Source organism: Gymnoscopelus braueri (assembly GCF_963280865.1).
Source record: "Gymnoscopelus braueri genome assembly, chromosome: 3".
NCBI lineage: Eukaryota > Metazoa > Chordata > Actinopteri > Myctophiformes > Myctophidae > Gymnoscopelus > Gymnoscopelus braueri.
The window spans coordinates 10,349,290-10,376,905 of NC_137612.1; the positions used below are offsets into that span (position 1 = coordinate 10,349,290).

Sequence of the window (27,616 nt, forward strand, 5' to 3'; positions counted from 1 at the left end):
CTCGGTTTAGCTGTGATTCTAGTTTACTGAGGCACAACTACACTGTCTCTCTGCGTTTGATGTACATTACATTACAGTCATTTTTTTTGTACTGTGTGTATGTGTGTTTACCTTGCTTATTGTAAGTCGCTCTGGCTAAAGAGCGTCCGCTAAATGCCTATATTGTAAATTGGTATGCATGCAGCGTTGATTTTGACAGCAAATTTTCATTTAGTTTCGGTCATAGTCTTTTGAATAAAATTCCATTTAGTTTTAGTCATATTTTAGTTTTTGTCTAGTTTTAGTCGACTAAATATCATAAGATTATAGTCGACAAAATCTACAGTTGATTTAGTCGACTAAAATGTTGGAGGTGCCTTGATGGCGTCTTATGGCTGATTTTACACTTGGTTGCATGCTGAAAATAGCAGATCTACAAGTTCACAACGCGTCGCGCTGCGACGCGTTGTGAACTTGTAGATCTGCTATTTTCAGAGCGTAACACCCGAGCGCAAGCAACCATAAAATGACTTGTCTTTTAATTCTACTGGATCTCTTCTCCACTAGTCACTCACTAACATTTTAGTCTAGTTTTTATTTGTTGACGGAATTGTCAATATATTTTTAGTCTTAGTTTTAGTCATCGTAGCTTAGTTTTTATTTAGTTTTCGTCAGTGAAAAAAGGTAGTCGTCATAGTTTTAGTGGACGAAATCAACACTGTATGCAGGTGATGATCTGCATGTGAGTAAACTTCCACTAGCTTCATTTGGAAATAATTGATCACTATAGCAAAGATGTTTAGGGTGAGGAAGTCGTTCGATACTCAACATCATGATGACACCTCTTTTAAACACAGAATGTGCATGCAAGACCAGCTACCATGAAATCATTAAATCACAGTGTTATTCATCAGCTGGACTGTACCGTCTCAGCTCCAGATTAGTGGAGGAATGCCCTGACACCATCCATAAAAACATGTAGATCACTGGATTATTTCTAAACTGGCCTGAAAAATCATCTATCAGGAGACCACAAGGGGGGATAAATGCATTTTCCCATAGAGAGGAGGTGTCATTCACCGCCTCTTTTTTTCTTTTTATCCTTTGTAAATATAATGTTTTGTATTTGTTGATGACACGTATTATTGTTTTATTATGCTATGCTGATGAATTGAATACTTAGGACCACGATGGAAACATTTTTGTGTTATCCTTTTAGCCTTAAAGGGATAGTTCACCCCCAAAATAACTTTTTTTCTATGGATTAGTCACCCCATGGAGACTTGAATTCATGGATATGTTTTTGTTTTTGTCGCATTCCTAAGCCAATAATTTGAGACACAAAGAGATTCCTTTGTGTCTCCTACCGGAACCGCTGCCTACCGCTCCGCTGGTCATCAAATTATTGGCTTAGGAATGCGAAAAAAATCCCAAAAATATCCATGAATTCGAGTCTCCATGGGGTGACTAATCGATAGGAAAAAAACTATCCCTTTAATGCACCTCGTGCTGTTTACATTTTTGACTAATAAAGTATTTAAAAAAAGTAAAAGTGTTTTATTACAATGTGACCGACCGGCCCAGTTTGTCTTGGCTAATCCTTTGCAATGTCACCGTTAGCACATGTACTGTTAGTGTACACTGCAGAGTGGATGCTGAAACGACACATTGTGCAGCCCCTAAAGACAACATATCTGACATACCACACGGATGACTCAGAGCACCAGCCAACGGCCCATACAGCACTATGACCTTTCCCTGGGAAACCCCTTCTAATGGAGGTTAACAAGAGTTCCCGCTGGATGGAGCCACTGACTGTATGTAATGTATGCATGCATGCCTTCCTCACACCTGGGCCCGAGCTGCAGCTCAGTCAATAATAGCTTTGAATTCTTCTCATGTTCTTGTGTCAAACGCCATTTCCTCTTTGAGCTGGAACACTCAAACAAACGCGTGGAATGATCAGGAATCCAACCATTCAGGCGTAGCAGTTAAGAGCTTCCTGTTAATTGCTTTTAGTCTGAGTCAGCATAAAAACCTCTAGTGCCATTTATTCCCCCGGGGCGGATCTAGCCACCCGGTTAATTTTCTGCAGAAAACAAGAGTCTAAAAGCCCAACAAAGAAATGGACACCATAACAACGTGAGCACAACAGTAATAACTGCCATTCGGAACTGGCCCCTGTAAAAAAAAATAAGCCTATCACCAGAAATGCCCCCCCCCCCTTTCCCTCAGAACTGTTTACTGTACATATTTTTATTTTTGATTACAACTCGCTTATATGATGTTTTTGCATAGTATTGTATATTTGTCTGTCACTAAATGTTCCTATGAATTGAATAGGGACCCCAATGTAAACAAGCCATAGTGCTTTCTTGGGTTCAATCCTTTTAGCATTGTATTTGTATTAAAATTTAATCTAATTTGCAAACTGTTAATAAAGTATTCAATCAATCAATCAATCAATCAAGGAGTCACATGTTGCAGCTGACTGATGTCTAATTCGGATGTTCCCAAAGTGGGGGTCCTTGAGGGGATTCCTTGATTGGAATACTTTTGAAAAATGTTAACACCACCATATCAATCTTTACGGGGGGTAAGATGGGGGTCTGGTCTGCAGGCCGATTACATATTAATTCGGGGGGGTGGGGGGGTGGGGGGGACCTTGACATGAAAATGTGTGAGAGCCACTCATCCATTTGATGATAAAGTAAACAATGTTGGGAGCCTGACCCCCGTTGAGTCTGGGCAGATGTATATGGGGGAGGAGGGGGTTAACCTATGGTGACCTACTATACAGGTGGTGACTTACATTCTCATGCTTCATGTGTTTCAGCAGTCGCAGCTCCCTGTAGGTCCTCTTGGCGTGGATGATGGACTGGAAGGGTCTGGACAGCTTCTTCACCGCTATCTTCATGCCCGACTTCACGTCATACACCGAGCTGAGAGAGAGTCACAACAAAAACACAGAAGAAGGCATCACAAACAGATAAATGGGGCCTGTGTCCCGCCGCAGAAAGTCGCAGACACACCGCATTAACGACGACTCTCATCATTTTACATAATAGAGATGTACCGATTACATTTTTTCAATAATAGCGATAACGATACCAATTTAAACAAATCTAGGACAGTGGTTCTCAAAGTACCCTTACAGACCCATACAGGTCTGTAGCTCTGAGAATGTAAAGATCTAGGAATAGATCAAAAGAAATGCCATTAATGATTGTTAAAGTGCAGCTACAAGTTAGTAAAATAATAATGTAAATAGTACAGTACCATATATAGAATATAAAACAGTAGTCCAACATCAATTCAAAATATTACGGTAAATGAAATCTATCTCGTCATGTGATAAATTACATGGTATCGGAATGGCATAGACTGGCATACTCGTTGATACCGATACCAGCATTTTAGGCAGTATATCTGAAGCTTTTCCGATACTGGTATCAGTATCGGGTAAAAACTCTAATCACATAATCAATGGTGCTCTTTAAATAAACCTGGAGCGAAACGTGTCAGAGTTCATGGGTGGCCTCAATCCAGTAAGCAAGCCACAACATTGCACAATACACACACACACAGGTATCATTTTCACATTACATACTGCAGCCCAAGGCTGGCTTTGCTGAACAAGACTGGACATGTTGACGGCTATCAGCTCTATTGTGCAGCACAACACAGTTAGGAATGGGCAACACTCTATAACTAATCAAAATATTGCAATTCGGAACTGATTCGGGTCTGATTTGGGGTTAACTATGGCTCAGATTTAGCATAATATGTCCTTGTTGTGAGTAAGTACGGTTCCCTGTAGTTCCTTGTTGTCTGCTAAAATGTCTAAATTGTAGTAGGATATTGAATGCATTTAGTATGGTAGATTTAGCAACAGCTCCTTTGCAACAACTCCTCTGTTGAGAAATTGACTAATGGCATTCAGATGTTGCACTGGAGCTTGTAATGAACATCTTGACGTAGACAAGACTGCCTGACACAGGAGTAAATCTAGGGAAAAAACACCCACCAGTACTAGTAGCCCCTAGACTCAGAGACCGCGTTGCGCATTCTATCTAACTGAAAAATCGTCCGACTGGGATGGCACACACTAGTGGCTGACCTTCGCTGGAAATCGCTATCATTTTGCTCCTAATTAACTTATCCAAGAGTAGGCAATCCAAGAGTCTAAATCCATGTTTGTGATGTCCAGAAATTAATCTATTACCATGGTGCAGTCGTGCAGCCTTCCCTCATTAGCATAATTTGCATAAATGATGCAAACATACGATACAAATCAGGAAATTACTGCATTTTTCACTTTTTCCCAACTTAGAGAGATGATAGCAGACCAGGTATGAATTGAAGGATGGTCAGAGATTAATCTTAAAAAAAGCCATTGCCAAGCACAAGTTCACCGCCCACCTACTAATATTTACAGTGAGTGACCTGCTATGCGCAGACAAGAGCAGCTCATGACCATACTCAAGGAACCGCCCAACCAGTAAAGGACTAGTGTCGACTATGGCGATGCTGATCAGCAGCCACAAAATGCTACCAGTGATGGTTGTCCCCTGTAAACTAAGAAGGTTACTCTCATGGATGGAATGGCACTGGTATAGGGAATTGGAAAGCCATCATGGATCATGTGCCCGGTAGGCTGACCACTTCACAGCCACACTGGACGGCAAGTCCAAAGAGTATAGGGAGATCCATGTAGTGTATGACTATATGACCACTACAATCTCCCATCTTTACTCAAGGAGGCCACACGGAAGAGATTCCAGGGTGGCGAGCCTCCAACTACCATGTGGAACAGGACACACCATTGGGGAATGTTACAGCAAAACAGTTCCTGTCAAACTGCATCAAAGATGAGCTGACTTCTATCTTGCCAAGTAGGCCACACGGAAGAGATTCCAGGTTGACAAGCCTCAAGCCTCTACTTCCTGTCAAACAGCATCAAAGATGTCTATCTCGCCAAGAAAGCCCTCCAACTCTTTCAAGAGAAACCCAAAGCTTTCATAGTCACTTCAAGGCAGGATATCCACTCAAACTATATACATCTCCATAGTAGCAGTACGCCTTGCCGAGCCCTGTGGCCCATAGCCCATTAAGACCTGGAACGCATCTGTGTCTCTTTAGATTTCTTTGGCTATTCAAAAATAGCAGATATACAAGCTCATAGCGCGGCACCGAGTGCCGCGCTATGAGCTTGTAGATCTGCTATTTTTGAAAAATCTTGAAAAAACATTTTTTAGATTTTTTCCCAAAAACTGTTAGGATTTAGATTTTTTTAAATAATCGCCTCAGGTCTCAATGGGATAGGGCAGCGTGAGTCAGCTTGATGTACAAATACATCCCCCAGCCATGATGTACAAGTACATCCCCTGGACATGATGCAAGTATGTCGCAGGGACTTTCCTCCAAACCAAACCTTGATGCCGAGTGCCAAGGCAAAACTGTGTAATGGAAGATGCAATCAAGACTAGTTTCATTAGTGTTTATTTTGTTTATATATTTATACTTGGTCATCATTTATTGTTTTCAATAAATCATGAAAACAATAAATGTTTTCTACGCACTACCTTAGGAGGCTCTTACGCACGTGCGTAACGCTACCCAAAATCGCTTTGGGAAACATGGTCTATAGGCTACTCTCAGATCATCTCAATTATTTGCAAAAATGTATCCATTTCCTTGTTTCAGACAAATGATTACATTGTTTATGGTAATTACAAATGGATGCATGATTTAGCCATGTCAAGATAATAATTTCTGGATATGGAAACAATAAACAGACTTAGTCTATGAGAGTATGAGATCTTCTCTCTAAGTTGAAAAAGTCACAAATGCAGCACTTTCTTGATTTCTTATCTTAGTTTTGCATAATTTATGTACATTTTGCTAATGAGGAAAGGTTGCATGACCGCACCATAGTAATAGATTAATTTCTGAACATCACAAACATGGACTTATAGGGCCCTCCTACAGGGTTCATGGAGGTGCACAGAAAATGCCATGGCAATCTAGACAGTAGTTTTCTAGATGTCTTGTTTGGGAACTAATTGGTTAGCAGACGGACAGCCCACCACCGCTAACACAGCTAGAAACATGGATGCACAGAAACTCACTTTTGCATATAAATAAATATACACTGTCATCACTGTGGATGGCACTAAATAGGCCATATTAAGGGAATTTCAATTGGACATTTTAAATAGTGAAACAAGTAGTATAGTATAGTTTTTACATTTACAAAAAAACAAAAACACACCCCTTCCAGGCACACATTTCAACTGAAAAACATGCAAACAAAAAAAATTATTTTGAGCATGAAGATTCAATACACAGCAGTTCTATAAACAGCAGTAAAAATAAATAAAAAAGCTCACTAGAGTGAATCCTGGGTGAACAAAAAAAAGACACCTCTGGGCCTACAATTCTACTACTAAGCAGTGCATGTGAAAGCATGCATAGTGCATACCCATGTTCGCTCTGGTCTGGTCGTGATCAAATCACAGAAAAATACCCATTTTGGGAGGTAGATGGCATCATGGCAAAACCCACATCCTACACACACACGCATGCTTCTCTCGCCATGTGAATATTGTTCTTAGGGCTGGATGCTTCACACACACAAAGCTATAGATAGATTTTCAACTTTCAACCAGTCTCTCGCATATCATCATTATAGGCAAAACGTTTATGGGCTTCAGTTGTTTAACATGATGTGATATCAAATCAACGTACTACATGTAGGCTATACCATTGATACTGGACATGGTACCCTTACCATTTGGTTCCATCTACCTCTCAGATTTTACAGTGTAGATCCAGATCGGGGTTCCAGAGATTAAATATGGAATCAAATGGGTGTCCGTGGCCTAATACAGTGGTTCTCAACCAGTGGTCCGGGGACCACCAGTGGTCCTTGAGGGGGTTCCAGGTGGTCCCCAGCTAAATGATGGAGAGTTGGTAATTCAAATGGACCCTTATAGATCTTTAACTCTTGAGAGTGTAAAATGAAACCAAATGGACCCTTACGGGTCCATTTGGTTTCATTTTACGCTCTCAAGAGTTAAATCACTGTTAAACATCTGCATTACTTAATTAAAGAATTGTTATTTTGATCAACGTTTGCCTGTTATCTCTCCTATGGTACCAACATCAATACAGCATGGAATTGTGGACAAAATCCTATCCAACAAACTATTCTAAGTCTTGGGTCTGAGAGGCTAAATCTCATCACATGGTGGTCCGTGACTCAAATGCCGAATAAATAATGGACCTTTGATATGAAAAGGGTTGAAAACCACGTACTGGCCATTAATGCACGTCAAACCCGGGAGTCTTTGACATTGAAGAAAGGCTGTGAATCACTGGCCTAGATCCTGCACAGCAGCCAGCCAGACAACCAACCAACCAGTTATAGGTACAGAATGGGGCAGATGGGCCCCAGCTCCCCACGGGGGGGGGAGCTGACATCACTGGATTTCCTGTCTCTGTGTAGGAACACAACACAGGCCCCAGTTATGATAAACCACATTCCTTCCAGGTCAATAACTCTGGCCGAATGCCAGACAAAGTGATTGCTAAATCAGATGAAGAAATCAGTTTTCAGTCTGGTGGTGGTGGTGGTGGGGGAGGGGGAGGCGTCTTTCTCATTACATAGACACCTTTTTGTTAGAGACAACCAAAACACCAAGTGAAATGGAGCCTTACCAAGAATAACAAGAGCAACATTTTACCCAGTGAGCCAGAGATCATGATCATGATGCCCCCACGCCCAGTTTTATTGTGCAACCTTGCAAAAGGAAAGAAAACAACTTGTACGCTTTCCTTCTCTAAACATACATACTGTACCACACACACACACACACACACACACACACACACACACACACACACACACACACACACACACACACAATCTATGTAGCGCCCGGTTGCTAATCTGCAGTATAAACATGGACACGTCTACTCAGGACACACACACACTATCCAATTAGTGTGTAATGAATGTAAGTGCAGTAACATGGGGACCATAAAAATGTGGGCCATAAAATGAGAATTCAGAGGCCAGCATCGACAGATTGAGCCTACAGACAGTGTTGCCAGATTTTGCGAGAGAAATAATCCACCAGAGTCTATGAAAACAAGCCCAAATGACGCGACTAACACATGAGCACTTTAAACCAATATATACACATCGGCTGTTTTGAAGCAGATTTTCAGCTCACATATGCGACGCGTTGTGAGCTTGTAGATCTGCTATTTTCAAACCTTTTAACAACACAAATCTGATACGGGGGTCCCTGGCACAAAATATTTTTAGATGGGGGGGGGGGGTTGAGAAACAGTGGTTTACACAGCATTAGACAGCAAGCCCAAATAAGCAACGAACACTTACCAACTACCAATATTTACAAGCGACTTTACAGATAGACAGGCCCAAAGTCGCTTATAATAAGCAGACATGGCAACACTGCCTACAGACATACGTCTACGTGCATAGATAACTGCACATGATTAAGGTGTTATTAGGTGACGGTGTTTCCCTCTCTTTTTTTCGTCTGGCTCCGCTACGGCATACCGATAAAACGCCACAACTCTGATGTGTAGTGGCCAGCTCAGCACTAAAGGTAAATTAGTGTTAATGGCTAGTCAAATTGTCTTCATCCGGCTATGAAGCAAGTCCCTCAATTATGTTATTCTGAGAAAATGAAGAAACCTCCACTTAGTGCATAGCTGTTGAAACATACATTCTTCCATTCTACCCCTTTATATCAGAATACTGCACTGCACCTTTATGTAGGTATAGGCTATATCCATCCTAGTTTAGCTCAATGGCTTTAAGACTGAAGAGAAGCGTAGCTTGGAACTAGGCCTGTCCCCGACTAAGGATTTGTTTAGTCGACTCTAATTGGCGACTAATTGCCAATAGTCGACTGACAGTCGACTAATAAAAAATAAATACAAATAAAAAATAAAAACTTTTTTTTTTTTTTTGGGCCAAAATACATTTTATTTCAAAGGGCCAAGTCTACACAGTTTGTTTTGTCTCCAGCAGAGTTTCTAGTGTCTCTATCTCTCTCTGGAAGAGGTTGCACATGAACTCTGCAGCCGCACTGAGGCGCTCCAACACAAACAATACCAATACAAAGACGAGGAATAAGAAGAATAAAGTGGAAGTTACGTGTGGTTGCAGGTGTAGACTTGGCCAAAAAACAATTTAAAACATTTTTGGCCCTTAAAAAAAAAAAAAAAAAAAAAAAAAATTTTTTTTTTTTCCGACTAGAGTCGACTAAGAGACACTTAGTCGACTCGGACCCCCCGCGACTAACCAGTCGACTAGTCGACTTAGTCGAGGTCAGGCCTCCTTGGAACACAAGAGATAAACTCTTTTGACTGTTATATTAGAGTATATTAACCGATTAAGACCTGATATGAGTCCCAGTTCTACAAAATGTCTGTTTTTAGAATGTCTTTTTGTTTAAAACATATGTTACTATGTCAGAGGTTCTCAATTTTTTTCATGTCAAGGACCCCAAAATGTATTTGGCCAAGGACCCCCATCTCAAAATATTTTGTTCCAGGGACCACCAGAAGCAAAGATTTGAGTTACAAATGTTCGCTTGAAAAAAATATATATTCAAAGATTTGCACACATTTTTACAATTTCTCAAAAATAGCAGATATACAAGCTCATAGCACTCGGTGCCGCGCTATGAGCTTGTATATCTGCTATTTTTGAATAGCCAAAGTGTAAAATAACGCTTTTTAGCTAAAGAAATAAAAATATGACACAGATGCGTTCCAGGCCTTAAAGTGTTAAATACAGAAGGTGAAGGGGCATTTTGCAATAACTAGAGGTTCGACATCTAGAGTTCGGGCTGCTATGCGGCCCTCACACCTACGTACGTTGCACCACAATCCGACTGATATGGCCATGTATGGGCATCGCTGAGGCAACGGCTGTCGTTTTATTCATATCCACGCATGCGCTGTGTAACTGGGAAAATGTGACGCATATCGCGTAGGAGCAACTAATAAGTATTGCACAATAAGTATTGCACCATTATGTAGTTATATAGGGCTATTATTGTGAAATAATGTACAAATACACAGTGTACGGTAAATATGAAAGTTGCAAGCATGAAATGTAGTGTATTGGATTTCCTATGGCATGCATCATTATTTGTGCATAGTGTGGAAGCAATTGCACTGCTGGTGTGCTAGAAGAAGGCATAAACAGGAAGTCCACCCACTAGGCCATTTTAATATAGGATGGCCCAATTTATCAGGAAATATGATTACCCAACTCTGTCTTCTTTTTAAGGCAGTTTTTAAGAAATCACCAACATAACATATTTTTATTTGATACGATCTAATAATTCTATGCATGATATGCCTTTGACTTTGAGCTCTTTATTGATAATAATAATAATACATATACATTGTCACACCATTATCAAAAGCATAAAGAGCTAAAAAGAAAAGAAAAACAGCGGCCTGTGCATGAGCATGTCAAAAATAATGCTCTAGGCTACATTACAGTTGTTCCAAGCATTTCTTACTCCTATTCAGCCTGCATTCTTCAGGAGCAGAAATAACGTTACGTTGCATGTTCTCATGCAGTTGCAATAAGCATTACCATCTTTGTAAGTACAATCAGTGGTTATACTGTGCCACGATGTGTTAGGAGCCCAAAGTGCTGAAAACAAGTACTTAGTCAAAAATGTTGACTATATATTTTAGTACTTAAGGCAACAACTGGACCTGAAGAACAGAAGTCATGCTGGATTGCAGGTTTAAACCTCTCTCTCTACTAGCCTCTTGGTTGGTGAGTTGACATAATAAGTGCATGAGGTTAACACCGCCAGTGCGTCAACCCGCCACCACAGTATACCGTCACATTGTCACTATAATAACCTCATCAATACCACAGCAAAAAATGCATATGTCGCCTATTATCATGTCTGTGAGGGCCATAACAGAGTACTTAGTTAAGATCAAAGCAGACATTCAACAAGGAGAAACGTCTTGAAAAAAGATGAGGAAATGAGGGATGAGGGAATTAATTCTAACTCTATAGACCAAGTGGTTCCCAAACCTTTTAGCTTGAGACTCAAAAGAGAAATTAGACGTTTGCACGGGACCCAAACTAGTACAAATAGCAGATCTACAAGCTCCCAACACGTTGCTCTGAGTTTGTAGATCGGCTATTTTCACTACTTCTTAAACGTTTTTCTATTCATTTATGGAAATTATTTTATTTATTTTGATTACATTTTTACATTTTTAATTGATCAACAGTTGTTTTTTTTAAATCTTTTTAAATATATATACTGTATATATATATTTTTTTTTAATGTAGGAAACGGAAACAATTATAATTACTCGCGACCCATAAAAGTTTGATCCCTTACCGCCCCCCCCATCAAATATCCAGGTCCCTTGCCTCCCACCACACCCAGTTATAAGCCAAGTTTCTTCAGGGGTGCCGATGGCCTCGTGGTAAAGGTGCGTACCATAGGCTCTGATGGAGCCTGACAACGAGTCGCGTGTTTGATTCCCGGCAGAACCCTTCCTGCGGGTCTCACCCTGACTCTTTCCCTGTTTCCTGTCATATCTCCACTGTGCTATGAATAAAGGCAGAAAATCCCCCATAAAAAAAAAAAGAATGTTAAATCTGAAAATCCTTGTTTATTATTCTGTTGCGTATATATTTTAGATTTAGAAAACATCATCACTTTCTAAATCTAAACTAGACTTTCAGTCCAGTTTAATAAAAAAATATGTTTTTCATTAAACTGGACTGTTAGATTATGATTGTCATTGTCAGCCTATCAGCCTACTTCCGGTAATTTAGTGCCAGTCTTGTCTAGATTGCAGAGTCTATTAGAGTTATAATACACTATATTTAGAGGGCGGACTGCACCGCCCCCCCCACCAATTCATTTCAATGAAAGTGAAAGTGGCTCACTGGCGTTTGAAGCACCCGGAAGAGCTCTCTACTTCCGCATTTGGGCACCAAATTTGTGCCTAAATGCGGAAAACTTGAGAACCGAGCAGGCGCACTAGGGTTTTAAACGGCAGAAGCATGCGCCGTAGCGTTTTCAAAGCGGAAGTATTCCAGATTTGACCACCAGGCGACGGCCGTTTCACTGTTCTACCGTGGCTCTGGGGGCTTGCTCCATCTATTCTTGCTGGTTTTAATGGTTGCCAGTTCCCACCTGATGTTGTGTGGGAGGTCTGACTGTTCCAGACCATACTGAATAACTGCAAGCTTGCATAACGTCTTTAGACTAGGATTTAAGTCTAAGATTTGCAGGAAAATAGAGAACAGTGCTCCGTTTAAACCTCCAAAGAGGATGATACGATCTCCCACCACGCAACAGCACATGCCATTGTGCTGGCACGATGGACACGTGCCTTTCCCCTTGGCCACACAACCTTCTTCCAGGTGAAGGTGTTCGGGTTGAATTTCCACAGATCGTTGAAGATCTGGCCCGTGCCGCCCGTCACCACCAAATACGTACAGCTCTCCATTGTAGGCAAAGGCTGCGTGAAACCGAAGAAGTGGTGCAGAAGGCGCACTCCGCCAGCAGTTGGTTTCCGTGTCAAACACTCTAATGCTGTTAGTGTTGAAGTGGACAAACGGGTCCTCCCCATATCCCCCAAAACATCTTTGTCCCGGTGATGGTGGCAGAGTGATGTCCTGAAGCAGGTGGCGGAGTGCCTCTGGTGTTAATCAAAGACCAGAGCATTGTGGTGGTGTCCAACCTGTAAGTGGTGAATCCAGTCAACTTGGTGTATCCTCCATGGATAATATACATGAACTTCTCCAAGGCACAGGCTGAGTGGAGGGCTGAGTGGTCCCTGTTCCACTCAGGAACAGTCCCGGAAACCCTGGGTTTGAACCATCTGTTGATGTCGACGTCATATGCATAAAGCAGGTGTCCCCAGATGTAGACGATGCCTTCTATCAGCACAGCTGTCTGGTTCCTTTGCCAGATGGGAACCACAAGCTGACGTCCTCCTCTTCCAGTTGTCTGTGGGGACAACCTCGACCAGCATAAAGACACTGTGTTAAAAACCTTCACAACAATCCGAGCTGTGGGATTATAACGACCGTTGTTTCCAAAAGTGAAAACCCTATGATCCACTACAACAACAGCATCATAGATAAATCGACGTGACACTCCGCTCTGATGCGCCGCCCAGAAGAACATTTTCCACACCACAGACAAGACCTCAAACTCGCGATCTGCAAGTCTAAATGTGCACGCTTCCACTTATTGGGTCAGTGGCACAAACGTCACACATAGTCGTCTGGCCAATCCACAAAACCGATGAGTTGGGTTGGCCAATCTAGGAAGCTGATTACTGTCGATCTCTTAACATGGCCAATTGAATCCCCCGGGCTACACTGTCACTGCAGGCAGTCTCAGCAGTGTTGACGAAGATGCTAAAGCCACCTGGATGCGTTGGCAAAAGTTACTAAATTAAGTTTAGTTTATCCGACGATTGTTGGTTAGCTGTTAGCTTAGCTAGCCGGGCTGGCCTCGAAGCCATTTATTAGGGTTGGGATGTTGAACGAACATTCAAACCTTTAGCTATCTGGGGCTATCTAAATTATTTCCAATAATTTAGAAATGTTTTAACAACACAAATCTTCTCTTATGGGGGTCTTCCCAGTTCCCAGCACAAAATCCTTTCAGATGGGGGTCCTCGATCCTATAAATATACATTTGGGGGTCATGACATATCATTTTAGGCCACGGGTGTATGCTTGAGGCTCGTCTCCTAGCAACATGATTTTATGTACTGCTGGACACAGCAGGGGCCAGTGCAGACCAATGCACCTTTAAGGACGCGGAGGGGTGATCCTTGGAGATCACTAAAGGTCCTTACACACCGGGGCGATTTTTTCGTGCGAATAATACGCTTTTTTTTAAAACCTTATAAAGTCAATGCAAGCGTACATGGCGCGAAAAAGCGGAAAAGCGAAGCGAAAAATCGTCTTTTAATTATTCTGAACGAGTCCGAATTTTGCGTATATTCGCACATTCGCCGGTGTGTAAGGACCTTAACTGGACAGAATAACATAATGAAATAAAATAGAAGATACTTTACATTTGTGTTATTAAAGGTAGAGTGAGCAACAAAGGCAAGCACTTTTTCCTCCCTTGTTTTCTGGGTACCCAATACCTTAATGTGAAATCATGTGAGGCACTATCTATACCTACAGAATAGAACATAATCACAGGAAACCTAGCATCCCTTATTCTTGCATGTCATAATAGGCAAATATTCGGCAGAGGTAGCAGATCTACAAGCATACTGCATGCCGTGTGAGCATGTAGATCAGCTATTTCTTTATCGTTTGGTGAAGAGATTTGGTGTAGAGGGGAAAGTTTAGAGCCCTGGGTGACCCCGGTCAAAAGAAGTATATCTCTGCTGTCGGGTAGAAACCAGCTATGTCCAAAATATACTTTTCAGGAAATGAAGAAAACAAAACATGTTTTTAAAACAACACAACACTGCCTCATCAAAGTTGATACGGTGACTAGTTTGTACATTGTCAGATACTTGAATGTGTCCTTTCCTTATATTATCATCAATTTACCCAAATACAGCTCAAGTGGAGTTTTGGAGGTTTTTGACCATTAATGTGGAGATTTTCCGTCTGACACAACAACTATCTCCACAAGTTGAGAGTTAGGTGGTTTGACCGAAAGAGGATCCAATGGAGTTAGGTTTAGTCAGAAGCACTTTTTAATACTTTTCATTGGTTAAATATTTGTAAAACCCACACACAGACGTAAAGGATGTTCAAGAGAAATTATTTATTAAACAGAATTAAAAAAAAGTTGAAAAATGGAGATAGCTGGTTTCTGCTTGACAGAGAAGATATACGGTTTGAATGGCTAATCCAAGCCAAAGATTCACTTGAACCTGAAGTGCAAGACTATCTGGTTGTCCTTTGTTTAATGACATTCACTGATGGAGAGATGGATCATTAAATTAAGGAGTGGTAGTTTTCTCTGAGGCCATGCCTATTTGGTGACAGATTGGTAACAATCCTCCTGTATAACTAGTTGGACATTTTCTGTCGGCGTACCAACAGAATCGCTGAAATTGTCTCTGATCTCACAACACAAATTGCACAGCTGTCCTAACAGAAATGACATCATGCTCAACACACAGGATACAAATATGCATTTTCCTTTTTGTCTCAACATTCCAGAATACCTCAGAGGTACATTGTTCTGTGAGAAAGTAGTTTAATATAACATAACTTTGCCCTCTCAGCGTGCCTGAGGAAAGCCATGACAGTTACTTAAGACATGGCAAAGAGATGGCACTGCAAACGTATTCTGTGTGAAAATGTATCTCAGTGTAAAAATCGACACTTACTTCCAGGTCCATTTGGGTCAAGTTTTACACCCTCAGAGATCCATTAACATGATTTACTGTGTAGTAACTGTACTCTGGTGCAACCAGTACAGCCTGCTACTGAGTTGAAACAATACTTTCCCACTTGCATTACTTTTGCCGGCACAACATCTTGCCAGCCAGTCAGCCCGCCCGTTAAATGTTAACTTAGCTTGTAAGCTACATGTATCATGTTCCAAAGGCGTTGTGACTGGAGAGAAGTTTACATGTGGCCGGTCTTTGGACTGCCGAAGGTTACACTAAATAAAATTACAAAGACATTACAGGTGCTCAGAGTTGTTTTATCCGTGTGTAACTCAGAGAGTCCTCAGAGTTAAAATGAAAAGCTGCAATCCGTGATTTGCATGTCCATTAAATTAACCTTCAGGCTTTTTCAGTAGTAGACAATAGACCATTGGTTATCAAAGTGGGGTCCGGGAACCCCCAGGGGTCCTTGGGGGGGGGGGCGGGTCACAATCAGCGTCACAATCATTTTAACCATATTATATACTTTGGCTATTCAAAAAAGCAGATATACAAGCGCATAGTGTGTCACTTCGTGCCGCGCTATGAGCTTGTAGATCTGCTATTTTTTTTTTATCCCTGGCACTAAATATTTTTTAGATGGGTGGTCCGCAGCCAAATACAAATCATTTTGGGGGTCCTTGACATGAAAAAGTTTGAGAACCACTGCAATAGACAACAAGGAAGAACTGCCTTAGAAGCAACTTCTAGGACACCGGCAGAAAATGAGGAACTGGAAAACTTTTGCTGGTCACTCTCACACCCGCAACTCAATCTGGTTAACCAGATTATCTTTTGCAAATTGAAATCTGATCCGTCTTGAGAGATTACACACTGTATAGAACATACAGTCAGTCCTTATTACACACAGAGAAAATGACAGGTGTCATGCCCCACACACCACTCTACAGCTGCAGGCAGCAAATAACAGTTATAATTATGTTATTACTGAGATGATGAAGCCTTTTTGGTCGCAGGGTCCTTGAAGTGAACGCATATGGTGACTAAACACATGCAGTCACGGTTTGGAGGCGTCTAATCTCGGGACTATGACTCATGGGTGCAACACACAACGGGAGAGAAGGGGTGACATCATTCTAGACTCATCAGCAGCATCGATGCATGCCCATAGAAAACGCTCACTATGGTTTCTGGAAACCATGTGACTGACCCTCTCTCTCTCTCTCTCTGTATCCAACTGGAAAATCCATAATGCATGCATGCATACAACTGGAGTTATGAAAAGCCAAACTATAGGACACACACACACACACACACACACAAATATTATGATCAGCATTCATAACCAGCATGGTCGTCACCATCACCAGCATAATAACATGACTAACAAATGAATCCCCCTTACATGGGGGGGCTTTGCTTTTAGTAGATAATGCAAGCAAGGACGTGTTCTGACGAGGCTTCTGCTGGGGTCTAAAAAAAGAAGAAGCTGGAACTGCACAAAGATGGACCCTTTTTTTCCACATCAACTAACTGTTCAAGTTGCTATATTTGCATGACAAGATTACACACTGTTGTCAACAAAGCGAACCGTTTACAATAGCGTGTGTAACTTAAGCAGCAAACAGACACAAAACAAAAATGTGCACGAAAACAACAAAACAAAAAAAATAATCCCCACCCGCCGAACAAATGCGAAGCGTCCCGAAACACGCACGATGTGTGTGTGCACACACACACACACACACACACACGACTTCGATACAAAGTAAACAAAGGGGGGAGACAAAATATCTAACATAAAATCTGCATTGATCAGAGGATTGTATCAATGTATCCAATCTGTTGTTAACACCGATAGAGATGTAAACCCAATAGTAACCAGTTCTTGTCCATCTGGCTCCATTGTATCAACTCTCGGTAGTTCACTTCATTTGCATCACAATAACAACAACAGTGATAATGTGCAACATAAGACCCTCTCTTACCACACAGAGCCGTAGGCCCCGGACCCCACGGGGGACAGGTTCTGGTATCTCTCTGGGACCTCCCAGATGGTCTTGTTCAGCTCCTGGCGATAGAAAGAGGGTCTTTCCTTCTTCTGCGACATTCCTGCGACAAAAACTATAGCTCTGTTGTTGTTGTTGTTGTCCTCTGTCTCTGTTGCAACAGAGACCAGAACTAGCCCAGTGTTAAACTAACTTCTTCTGCTCTGCGTCGTTCTCCTCCTGTCTGTCCTACATTCAAAACAACAACCAGGAACAAGAAGAACACACTCACACATACACACTCTCACACTCACACATACACTCTCACACACAAGGAGCTGTCTTCCTGTAGCTGCTGCTTGATGCCGTGTGTTGTGCAGATGTACGTGCACGCTAGTAGCTGCTCCGTGCGTGCCTTGGTTGTGTGCACGTACGGTGTCTTCTTGTGTAATAATATATGCGTTCTCACTTCTTAGATGATAGGACTTTGACTTTATTTCTTCCTTCTTCCTCCTAACATCAGTTTACAGTAAGGTTAGGTTTTCCCGATGCAAATGTGTGTGTGTGTCCTATTCGTATGTGTGTGTGTGGGAGCGGAAACGTGCAAGTGTATTTTGTACGTCGTTCCGTCACACTCGCCATACACACACACACACACAGCGCGCTCCCGCGACTCGTTGTTGTTCTCGCGGGAAGTGAAGCAGCAGCCTGCCCTCTAGAGGGTGTTGATGGGATTGGTTGGGAAATGAGACAGGAATTCCTTGGAAATAGACAGGGTTTTCCCAGGATTTATTTAACTGTAATCTATGTTCCTGAACTGTTTCCATGTCAGCCAAGAAATTTATTTTGGGGCAATTCTTTTTTTTTAACTCAATGGACGGGGCGGGGCGGTCGCTCGTTCTAAATACTTACAGTGCGGTATGTACAAGTACAGCTGCAATACTTGCTGCAGCTTGAAAGGTGGTTGGGATTTATTATAATACTTCAGTCATATTTTTTATTTAGTCATTTACCTCCCCACATACATTTTGTGTGTTGTCACTGCTGTTGTATTCTACTGACTCATCTGCCAGCCCTCACCAGGAGGACGTAGTAGAGCCTTCTTCCTACTCATCCTGCCAAATACTCCCTGCTGACAGGTGCCGCCCCAGCCCGTAGGATTACATGTAGTGATATCACCCCCCCCCCCCCCCCTCGCCTGAACACAGCCCAGTTGTACTGGCACTTTACCACTGCGCCACTCAAGCGCTTATTTTAATATCTTTATGTGCATACTGTTACATAAGTATGTTGTTTTGTAGGTAAACCAGCAAAGCACTGTAACTAAATCTGTTGAATACATCTGGATTAAATCATCTGTAAATACTCAAGTAAAGTACCTCAAAATTGAGTAAATGCACTTTAGTTTACTCTTCAAATCAAGTTCCATTTGTTCACCCTCAGAGTTACAAATGGACAAATAAATCTTAAAATGTTTGATTAATATAAATTCCTCTATTGCTTTACTGATAAAAAAAAGACAGTACAAACAACAAAGTCTGATGTACCCTTTACTGAAAATTCCCCACATATACATCAAACAGTATAAAATAAAATAAGGTGACCATGAAGATAAGTAACCTGTCTATAATCCTTTTAGTTCTGTAGTATTATTCAATCCACCAAAATAGTTTAATTTCAACAGCATAATAAAATCACCCCTATTTGGCATCGCAGTAAACCACTTAAACCCTACCATCCCTTTCTGGGCATGTCATGATGGTAGCCAATTATTTGTGGAAAATAGGCAAACATTTGCAGAAAATTGCGGATCTACATGCTCACATGTCACCATGCGACAGCTTGTACATAAAATCAGCTATTTTCATGGTAGTAAGTCGGTCGGAGAGGCTTATTGTCGGTATCAGCTATCCCCATTTCACAATGCGCTAGACCAGTGTGAGATGGATTGCTGGGGCAACACCTACTATCAGCTCCCAGTACTTAACGCACAACTAGCACTAAGTAGCCGTGCTACTCATATGGCAAAGTTGGCGGTGCCCGGGATCGAACCCATGACCTTGTGGTCAAAAGGCGAGTGCTCTACTGACTGCAGGAGCTACCCGGACACCAACTTTCATGGTAGATATTAGGTGTAAAGGGAAAAACTAGGGGGCCCAAGTATAGACCCCTGTGGGCAACAAAGTATAAACTATATAGGGTTCAAGTGGTCACATCTTCAGGCGGTTCCCTTCCCACATACATGTAATATGACTTATTTCTATGAATGTTATTAGTCTTCTCATGAATGCAAAACATCTTCTTCTACTGGAATTGCACTGGCCAATCTATGAGGCTAGAAGAAAAGAATATTATTACACAGTGTACCAGCGGATGCATTGAGATGGAGCAATTCAGTGAGCCAGTGTGAAAACATGTGACTTAGGATAAGGATAGGGTACCCCAAGATTTTAAATTGCTTTCAAAAGTTAAGAGATAAAAAAAAAGAAGAAGAAAACGAATAAAGTGTGCCCAAGAACAGTTTTATATATTACTTTGTTTCTGGTCCCCTACCCATAAATTGAAGGGGTTGGTCGATACAGGGACAAAACAGCATAGTTGGGATGAAACAGTATTGATACCTTTTAAACCCATCTCGGTCAATTTCTGGTTGTTATACATTTTTTTCCTAATAATATACAGCTATGTTACTCTTTGAGATTCTATACAGGGAATTAGATGATAATGCAGAAATTATCCCCATCATACTCAACTCTTGTACATCCTTCAACATTAATCTTAATGGAGGGAAAACAACGATGTGTGACCCAGAAATATAGTAACACAAAGGGCGTTCCTGTTATCATATATCTGTACAGTAAACAACACAAGATCATCCGGTTTTGCCCCATGAGGAGAGGAAATGAAAAGTCATTCATCCATTCACCAGAAGAGGGCGGCAACAGCTTGTCTTCTAAATGGGTCCCGTGGGGAGATACATAATAGGCCTTCATTTCCTATAATCCAAGCAGTGTCCTCACAACAACAGTTCAGCTCAGTCCATTCCACCCAGACTTTATTGTCCTCCAAGCCATTCCAGGCCAGTCCAGTCCCGAGGCTTTCACTTTATGAACACTAGGTAGGATCCCATGGCCAGGCAGGAGGAGTCACTTTAAGAAGACTAGGTAGAATCCCATGGCCACGCAGGACAGTGCCACGGCGAAGTGAAGCCGTGTCCCGATCACTGCAGCTGAGGAGAGCAAGAGAAAACAAACTTAGAAGAATGTTACCAGGAAAATATCGTTGTTGTCGTTGTCGGACAGACACCTTGTCCTTGTACTTCCAAAATTGTTGATTTTATGATCCAGTAAATCAGTGGTTTTCATATCAAGGACCATTATTTAGTTGGCATTTGAGCCACAGACCACTAATTGATGACATTTAGCTTCTCAGACCCAAAACGTAGTATATTTTGTTAATGTTGGATAAGATTATCTCCACAATTCCATCCATGCTTTATTGATGTGGTAGAGATAACAGGCAAATGTTTATCAAAGTTACGATTCTTCTATATATTCTCTAATTGGATAAACTTTTTAATTAAGTAATGCAGACGTTTAACAATAATTTAACTGATGAGAGTGTAAAATGCACTCTCATCAGTTACAGATCTATAAGGGTCCATTTGGTTCCCTAACTATCCATCTTTCAGCTGGGGACCACCTGGAACCCCCTCAAGGACCACTGGTTGAAAACCACTGCAGTAAATAGATCCACTGTAGTTATTATAATGTAGCTTGTGACTAGCAAGCTTTTGTTAATACTCTTAATTGGCCTAATTTGGCTAAATAATATTTATCAAACCCACACTCCTTGTGTGAAATCACGTCTTGTACATTTACAAAAACAAAAACATAAAAAGTTGAAATATGGAGATACATTTTTAATTGCTTAACTCTGTCTTCTACCCTGAGCCATCCCAGACTATCAAAATGTGTTGGAATTAGGTGGGTCATGGGCTTTAGGCCGAGAAGTAGTCAAACAGTTTGTTTTGGGAGCTCGTGACATTGGGATGTCGGAGAACCATTAGGTGCAAGCATAGTCAAAGTGGCATTGAATGACTGAACGCTCAGTCTAAACAAACAAGCCCAGGTTAAACTGCAACTAAAGTTGATATACTTGTTTTCCTCAATAGTGTGACCGTTGCAGGTGGTGCAGCAGCATGTCTGAAATTATTTTTTATTTCACAATCATACAATGGAGCGTGACCCTCCCTAGGGCACACTCAGGAGAAAAAAAAAAAACAGTGGCCCTTGCTGTCCCAAACCATCCAAGGAGAAAATATTTGTGATTTGCTTTGTCATGGCCAATTCATTATGACGCCACACACAAATCATTTGTTTTACCATAATTAAAAATTTCGGACTCCTCTGGAAAATGCATTGCAATGCATGCAATAAGCATACACAGACAGACCAGTAGATATGGCTACTTGTTTGCATGAGCATGCTTTTAATACAAATTAACACTAAATCCTCAAACAACTGTGAGCTACACGCTAATATCTCAGCAAATGTTACTGTCATGATTTATGACTTTCATCTGCTTGACTCAGCACGCACGTGCATCTACGTAAGGCTTAGCATAATGTTATCCGTGATACGATGACCATCAACTTCTTTATCAGACAAACTGACGTGTGTGCACAAAGATACAAGATGTATGTTCCATTATATCTATACTGTTCTGGTCCTTGCTCCATATCTTCCGATCACGTCATGTATCCACTGTGCAATACTATATTCTCTATGTGTTTATTAAACTTCAGAGAGCTTGACGTGTGATACTGCCTGGTGTCAACTGGTTCTCCATGTGTGCGTCTCAACAAAAACCTTCACTCACCACCACCCTTATAGATGGAGACTATTAGGGACCATATGTATGGTCAACCGAAATCACAACAGTTACCGTTTGCCTCCATGCCATAAAGCAAGAAGAACATGGGTCCTGTTCCCTAGACTTCATGGGGCATTTGCTGCTGCTAATACATGGTTGCTGTAAATAAGACCTATTCCGAAAAACAATAAACATTAACCCTCTCTCTGGCTTTAACATTTTTTACAGAAGATGTGACACATTTTAATCGTATTCAACTGCACAATAATGCATTTGGCTTACTCTAGACTCATACTAGAGTAGCCACTGTTACACCATATTAGGCTAAATATATGTTAACAATGAAAAATAACATCAGCAGCAGTCAACATCTCCCCTCAGTTATACCAAGTGTGTTAAGCAGGTTTAACCTATTCCTCTCATATAGCGCCCTCTTGTGACCAATTATTACAAGACACAACAACTAGGTAAGTCCACAATGCAGGTAAGGCAAGAATGCAACAGGAGTGACTTGAAACCGCTGGTTCTTCTGAGCACACGCATTTGGCTTGATTTATTTGATTTGCACAACAGCATGTATATGGTAGTTCTTTCCATGGGAAAGGTGACATATCGCATTACATTACAAACAATTTTAATGTATTCATATTAAAAACAAAAAGTGATCATTGTGACTTGTTCCGGACAACGCGGGTTTTAACTAACGTTGAACACTAAAACTACAGCTAAGCTAATGACAGAGCCCACAGCACCAGACGAGTCTCATGGATTAAAGTAAAATCTCACGACTGAAAATGTTTGTATGACCAAGTACTAATGTGCGTTCTGTGAAACAGTGTGAAAGGAGCCCCCCACGCTAGAGCTGATTCCTAAAAAATTAACAAAATATGTAAAATTATGATGTTTTAGTAATTCTGCTGTTTAAAAAAAAAAAAAATTATTGATTTTTACATATATAAAGACATATGCGTTTCAAGTACAGAACCATCAGAATTGAACTCAGTATCCCCTACCCTTCTCCCACTCTTCATCCCCCAATCCCTTCCCACCCCGCCCTCCTTCCACATATTCACACAACACATCCACAGCATCAAGTCAGTAGATCTTTCAGATCTGATATCAGGTTTGTCCACAGTGAAATTGTCCTCTGTTGAGCATGGTTAATCCTGGCCGACGACAATTCTAGATAGGCCATGTCCAAGAAGCTCCTTAACCAGTGTGTTTTGGATAAGTCATGTAGAGGTTTCCAGCGTTGGACTACATAATTCTGCTGTTCTTCATACTGCAAACCAGATGAATAAACCACAGATTGAGGCTTCAACCTTTGCTTTTATATGAAATTTCCGAGACTAGTAAGATTTTATGGAAGATGCTTCTGAACATTTTGCTAGTTTGACCACTTCAAAATGCTCCAATCTTAAATTAATAACCAAAAATAGCAAGCAGACGCATTGAGAGCTTGTAGATCGGCTATTTTCGCTGCGCAACATGCTTCCATAGAACAGATGCTGGCTTCTGTGGAATCTAAAATGACTGAAATCAGTCGTGGCGCCAGAGAACTTTAATCCATGCGAGTCTACATTAAATATTCAGAATCTGAAAAACAACTCTCCTTCCAAAAAACACACAAACTGGGGTAGTGAGACTTTAATCTACTCATCAATACTGTATGTGAAATCTGGTGCACCTGCCAGATGCATAAGCAGTGGTCCTCATTGGAAACAAGTCCGCAAGGACTTTTATGAACGGACCTGTTAGACAAAGTATTTTAAATGTAACTGTGCTGTTTTACATTTTTTGCCTAATAAAATATTCAATCAATCAATCAATCAAAGTGGTGCTGTAGTGCTGGCCAATGGCCATGTGCTTTGTACTGTTGTTTTTAGATGCATTCCATATGATGATTGCAGTTTTGAGTATGCCAAACCTGACCACTCTCACTGCTTTGTACCTGGGGGATTTTGGTTTGTTTTTTAATACCACAAGAGGAGGGAGTCCTTCATATTTGCAACTAATTTTAGCACCTGAACTTCAAGTTCAGCATACTGAGACTGACATTATCCTATGTAATGGAATGCAGTTCATCATGTCTGAGCCATTCAAAAACAGTCGGTACAAAGCAAATTTTCGTGACACCACATCTATCTTAGTGCTCTTCTTTCTGGGTTTGACAGATGTTCATCCTCATACAAGTATATATTGATTGGCCATCTGTTTTATTCCCAATTCAACATGTTAAAAAAGCTTTAAGTGTTATGTGTGAAGTGTGTTGGGTGTATTATTCTGTTGAAATCAGTGATAGATGACATACATGCAAGCGAAAATAACATGGTCCATTACGCTCACCTTTGTAGAAGACGCCCCATACCCCTTTCTTCTCAGAGAGCAGCCAACTGTTCAGCCGCGGGACCTTTTTGAGGTACGCACACGTGCAGATGAAAAGCAGCCCGAAAACCAGGATGCCATCGAAAGAGTACACTAGGAAAGAAGAGGGTTGGGATAATAATGCCATACAGTGGTTAGTTACTGGTAAGTGGCAGGTGCATTCATTTCAGAGAGCCAATAAGTGCACAGTCAATGGTCTCCATTTGGTCTGCATCATTTGGAATGCAGCACATTTAGTTTGTGATCAGTCTCTGCAGGTGCTTTTTAACTACATTAATCCTGGTAAAAAGTGTCTTTTTGTAGGGGAGGGGGTTTGTGAATAGAACTTAAGAGCACTATTTAAGTAATTTATTTTCCTATGACATGCCAAAAATATTGACACTAGGGTTGAAATGTTGTCAAGAAAAACACATGTAGAGACTGACCACAAACTAGACACTCCTCCACTTGGTTTAGTTCAATAACAATTAATACACAGACACAGTATACTTCAAATCCACAACAAGCCATGACTACATGGCAACAAAATATTGCAATTATGCATAGCACATGCACTGATATGATCAAAAATAAAGAAAATAATCACTGAAACACTCCACCCCTTGCAGATATTATCACTGCCCGATTACAGACTTATTTGCATGAGGTCCTGTCTCTCTGGTTATGTTTGTTCTGCTTGACTTCTGTGAAGAACTATTTACAGTGCCTATCTGGCAATGTTTCAAGATTCTGATAAATTCACCTAGGGTGCCAGTCAAGAATGAGTGCAAAACCCATTAAGACTGTTTAGTGTTTACAGCACCTGGCTCTAGTAGCTATGCCAACACAAGATGAACATGTTTGCTCATTTAAGCCCCCAGTAGCTTATCTATTAAATATTAAGGTCATTATAAAAAATTAAATAAAGAAAAGAGCTAGTTGCCAGTGCAAATAGACTTAAGTCAAAAGAGGTTTTGACAGCTTGTATGTATAACTCTGAACTAAACATCCCTCTCAGACAGTCAGAACAAGCTGACCTTTTTGCCTCGGATCAGGAGACAACTAGCCTTGGAACAAGACTATCATAGATGTATCTAATTGAGTCAATCAAATACATCTGTTGGTCTTGATCCAAGGCTATAGGAGACAACTATTAGCCTGGCTAGGAGACAAACAGGGCCAAAACACAAGCATAGTGTCTCCATGACATACCAACCATTACATAATCATACACACAGCCATGTCTGATTTAGTTTTCTGCTTGGAACATATTAGTTTTTTTCTGCAGCTGTTCGATGAACAGGTTTTCACAAGGAAATATAATAAGACTCTTGCTGAAGTTACCAAGACAAAAATAAAGAACAGGTTATACTACTGACACCAGATGTACATTCACTTCAACTCATCATGACATCTGATAGCCCCATTACGAACCTCTCACTCCACTATACAGCTCGAGCTGTATAGCAGAGTGAGAGGTTCGTAATGGGTTAGGTTCTAGACTAGACATGCTGAAGATGGAAAAGGGGCCGTTTCAACTAAACCCCCTGTTGTTAACGTGTTAGAAGAGGTATTATAAAGCATTGGTTCTCAAAGTGGGGTCCGGGGACCTGTTGGAGGGGTACCACAGGGGGTCCCCAGCAAAATTAGTATAAAGCGTCACAATCACTTAAACCCCTTTATCCTTTGGCTATTCAAAAATAGCAGATCTAAAAGCTCGTAGCTTGTAGAGCTGCTATTGTTTGAAAAATCTCGAAAATGTGTGCAAATCTTTTTTTTTAAAGGCGAACATTTTTAACAAAAATCTTTGCTTCTGGGGGTCCCTGGCACAACATATTTTCAGGGGGGGGGGGGGGTTTGCGGCCACATACATATATATGTGGGGGTCTTTGGCACGAAAAAGTTTGAGAGCCACTGTTATAAAGTAGTGTAAACTAAACTACAGTAGTTAACATCAATTCAACACTAGTGTAATGTACTGTCGGCCTTTCAATTCGGAACTGGCTCCTGTAAAAGGTCCAAGCTTATCACCAGAAATCAGCCCCCCCCCCACACCCCCAAATGTTACTGTTTACTGTAAATATTTTTCTTTTTGATTACAACTCGTTTATATGATGTTTTAGCATTTGTCATTAAATGTTTCTATGGATGAATACACTGCAGGACCCCAATCCCAATGGAAACAACAAGCCATAGTGCTTTCTTGGGTTTTGATTATTTTGTAGAACTGTACTTTCTGTGCATTTTTTTGCAAACTGTTAATAAAGTATTCAATCAATCAAATGAAATGAGCCACGTCTACAGCAGCTAGCCTCAAAGCTAACATGCTAGTGAAGCTCTCTCCAGTCTTATAAACGTCTCGTTCTTCTCGGTTTAAGCCACAACATGGAGAACCTACCATTTGTCATGTTGGCAACTTGAGCGTTTTTATCGTCGTTATGAGAAGAATGTTTAGTTTTAGTTTCCAATCAGCAACAGTCCATGTTGTTGTTGTTGTTGTTATTGAAGGAGCTATGAGTGAAAAGCTTCTGTTTCGCAGCAATCACAGTGGAGGATGATGTTTCCGGTTTGGGCGGCTATGGGCCAGCGTTGCCAGGTTTTGCGAGAGAAACAAGCTACCAGGTCTATGAAAACAAGCCCGTAAGAAGCAACTGTAGACCTTGCGTCACCAGGCTTTCCACCACCGGAGGAAAACTCTTGGCGTATTGAAAATAGCAGCAGATCTACAAGCTCACAACGCGTCACGTGTAGATCTGCTATTTTTTTTTAAATTAAAAGATGTTTAAGAAAATGTGTAATATTTTTTTTAAACATTTTAACAACACAAATCTTGAATCTGGGTCCCTGACTGCTGACTCGGCACAACTACATATTAATTTGGGGGTCCTTGACAAAATGTTTGAGAACCACTGGTTTAAAACCCAAGCCCAATTAAGCAACTACACTTTAGAAACAAGCCCAATTAAGCAACTAGACTTTAGAAA

At 41.0% G+C, this 27,616-nt stretch overlaps 2 protein-coding genes across 3 annotated transcripts in view; both read right to left on the reverse strand.

The window, feature by feature from the left end:
• The window catches only part of mapk14b (mitogen-activated protein kinase 14b), a 57,682-nt gene extending 39,721 nt beyond the window's left edge, over positions 1-17,961 (reverse strand). For both annotated transcript variants that reach the window (XM_080424358.1, XM_080424357.1), the window contains exons 1-2: positions 17,394-17,961; positions 2,792-2,921 (exon numbers count right to left, since the gene is read on the reverse strand). In XM_080424358.1, the coding sequence (XP_080280484.1) occupies positions 2,792-2,921; positions 17,394-17,515 (252 nt within the window). In that variant the 5' untranslated portion in view covers positions 17,516-17,961. The remainder of the gene's footprint in view (positions 1-2,791; positions 2,922-17,393) is intronic.
• A 969-nt stretch (positions 17,962-18,930) lies between these two features.
• Positions 18,931-27,173, reverse strand: tmem167b (transmembrane protein 167B). Its single transcript, XM_080424366.1, has 3 exons — positions 27,031-27,173; positions 24,615-24,746; positions 18,931-20,622 (listed from the first exon to the last, which is right to left on the reverse strand). Exons 1-3 carry the CDS (start codon positions 27,038-27,040, stop codon positions 20,540-20,542), a joined length of 225 nt encoding a protein of 74 aa, XP_080280492.1. The 5' UTR covers positions 27,041-27,173; the 3' UTR covers positions 18,931-20,539.
• Positions 27,174-27,616: the final 443 nt, after the last annotated feature.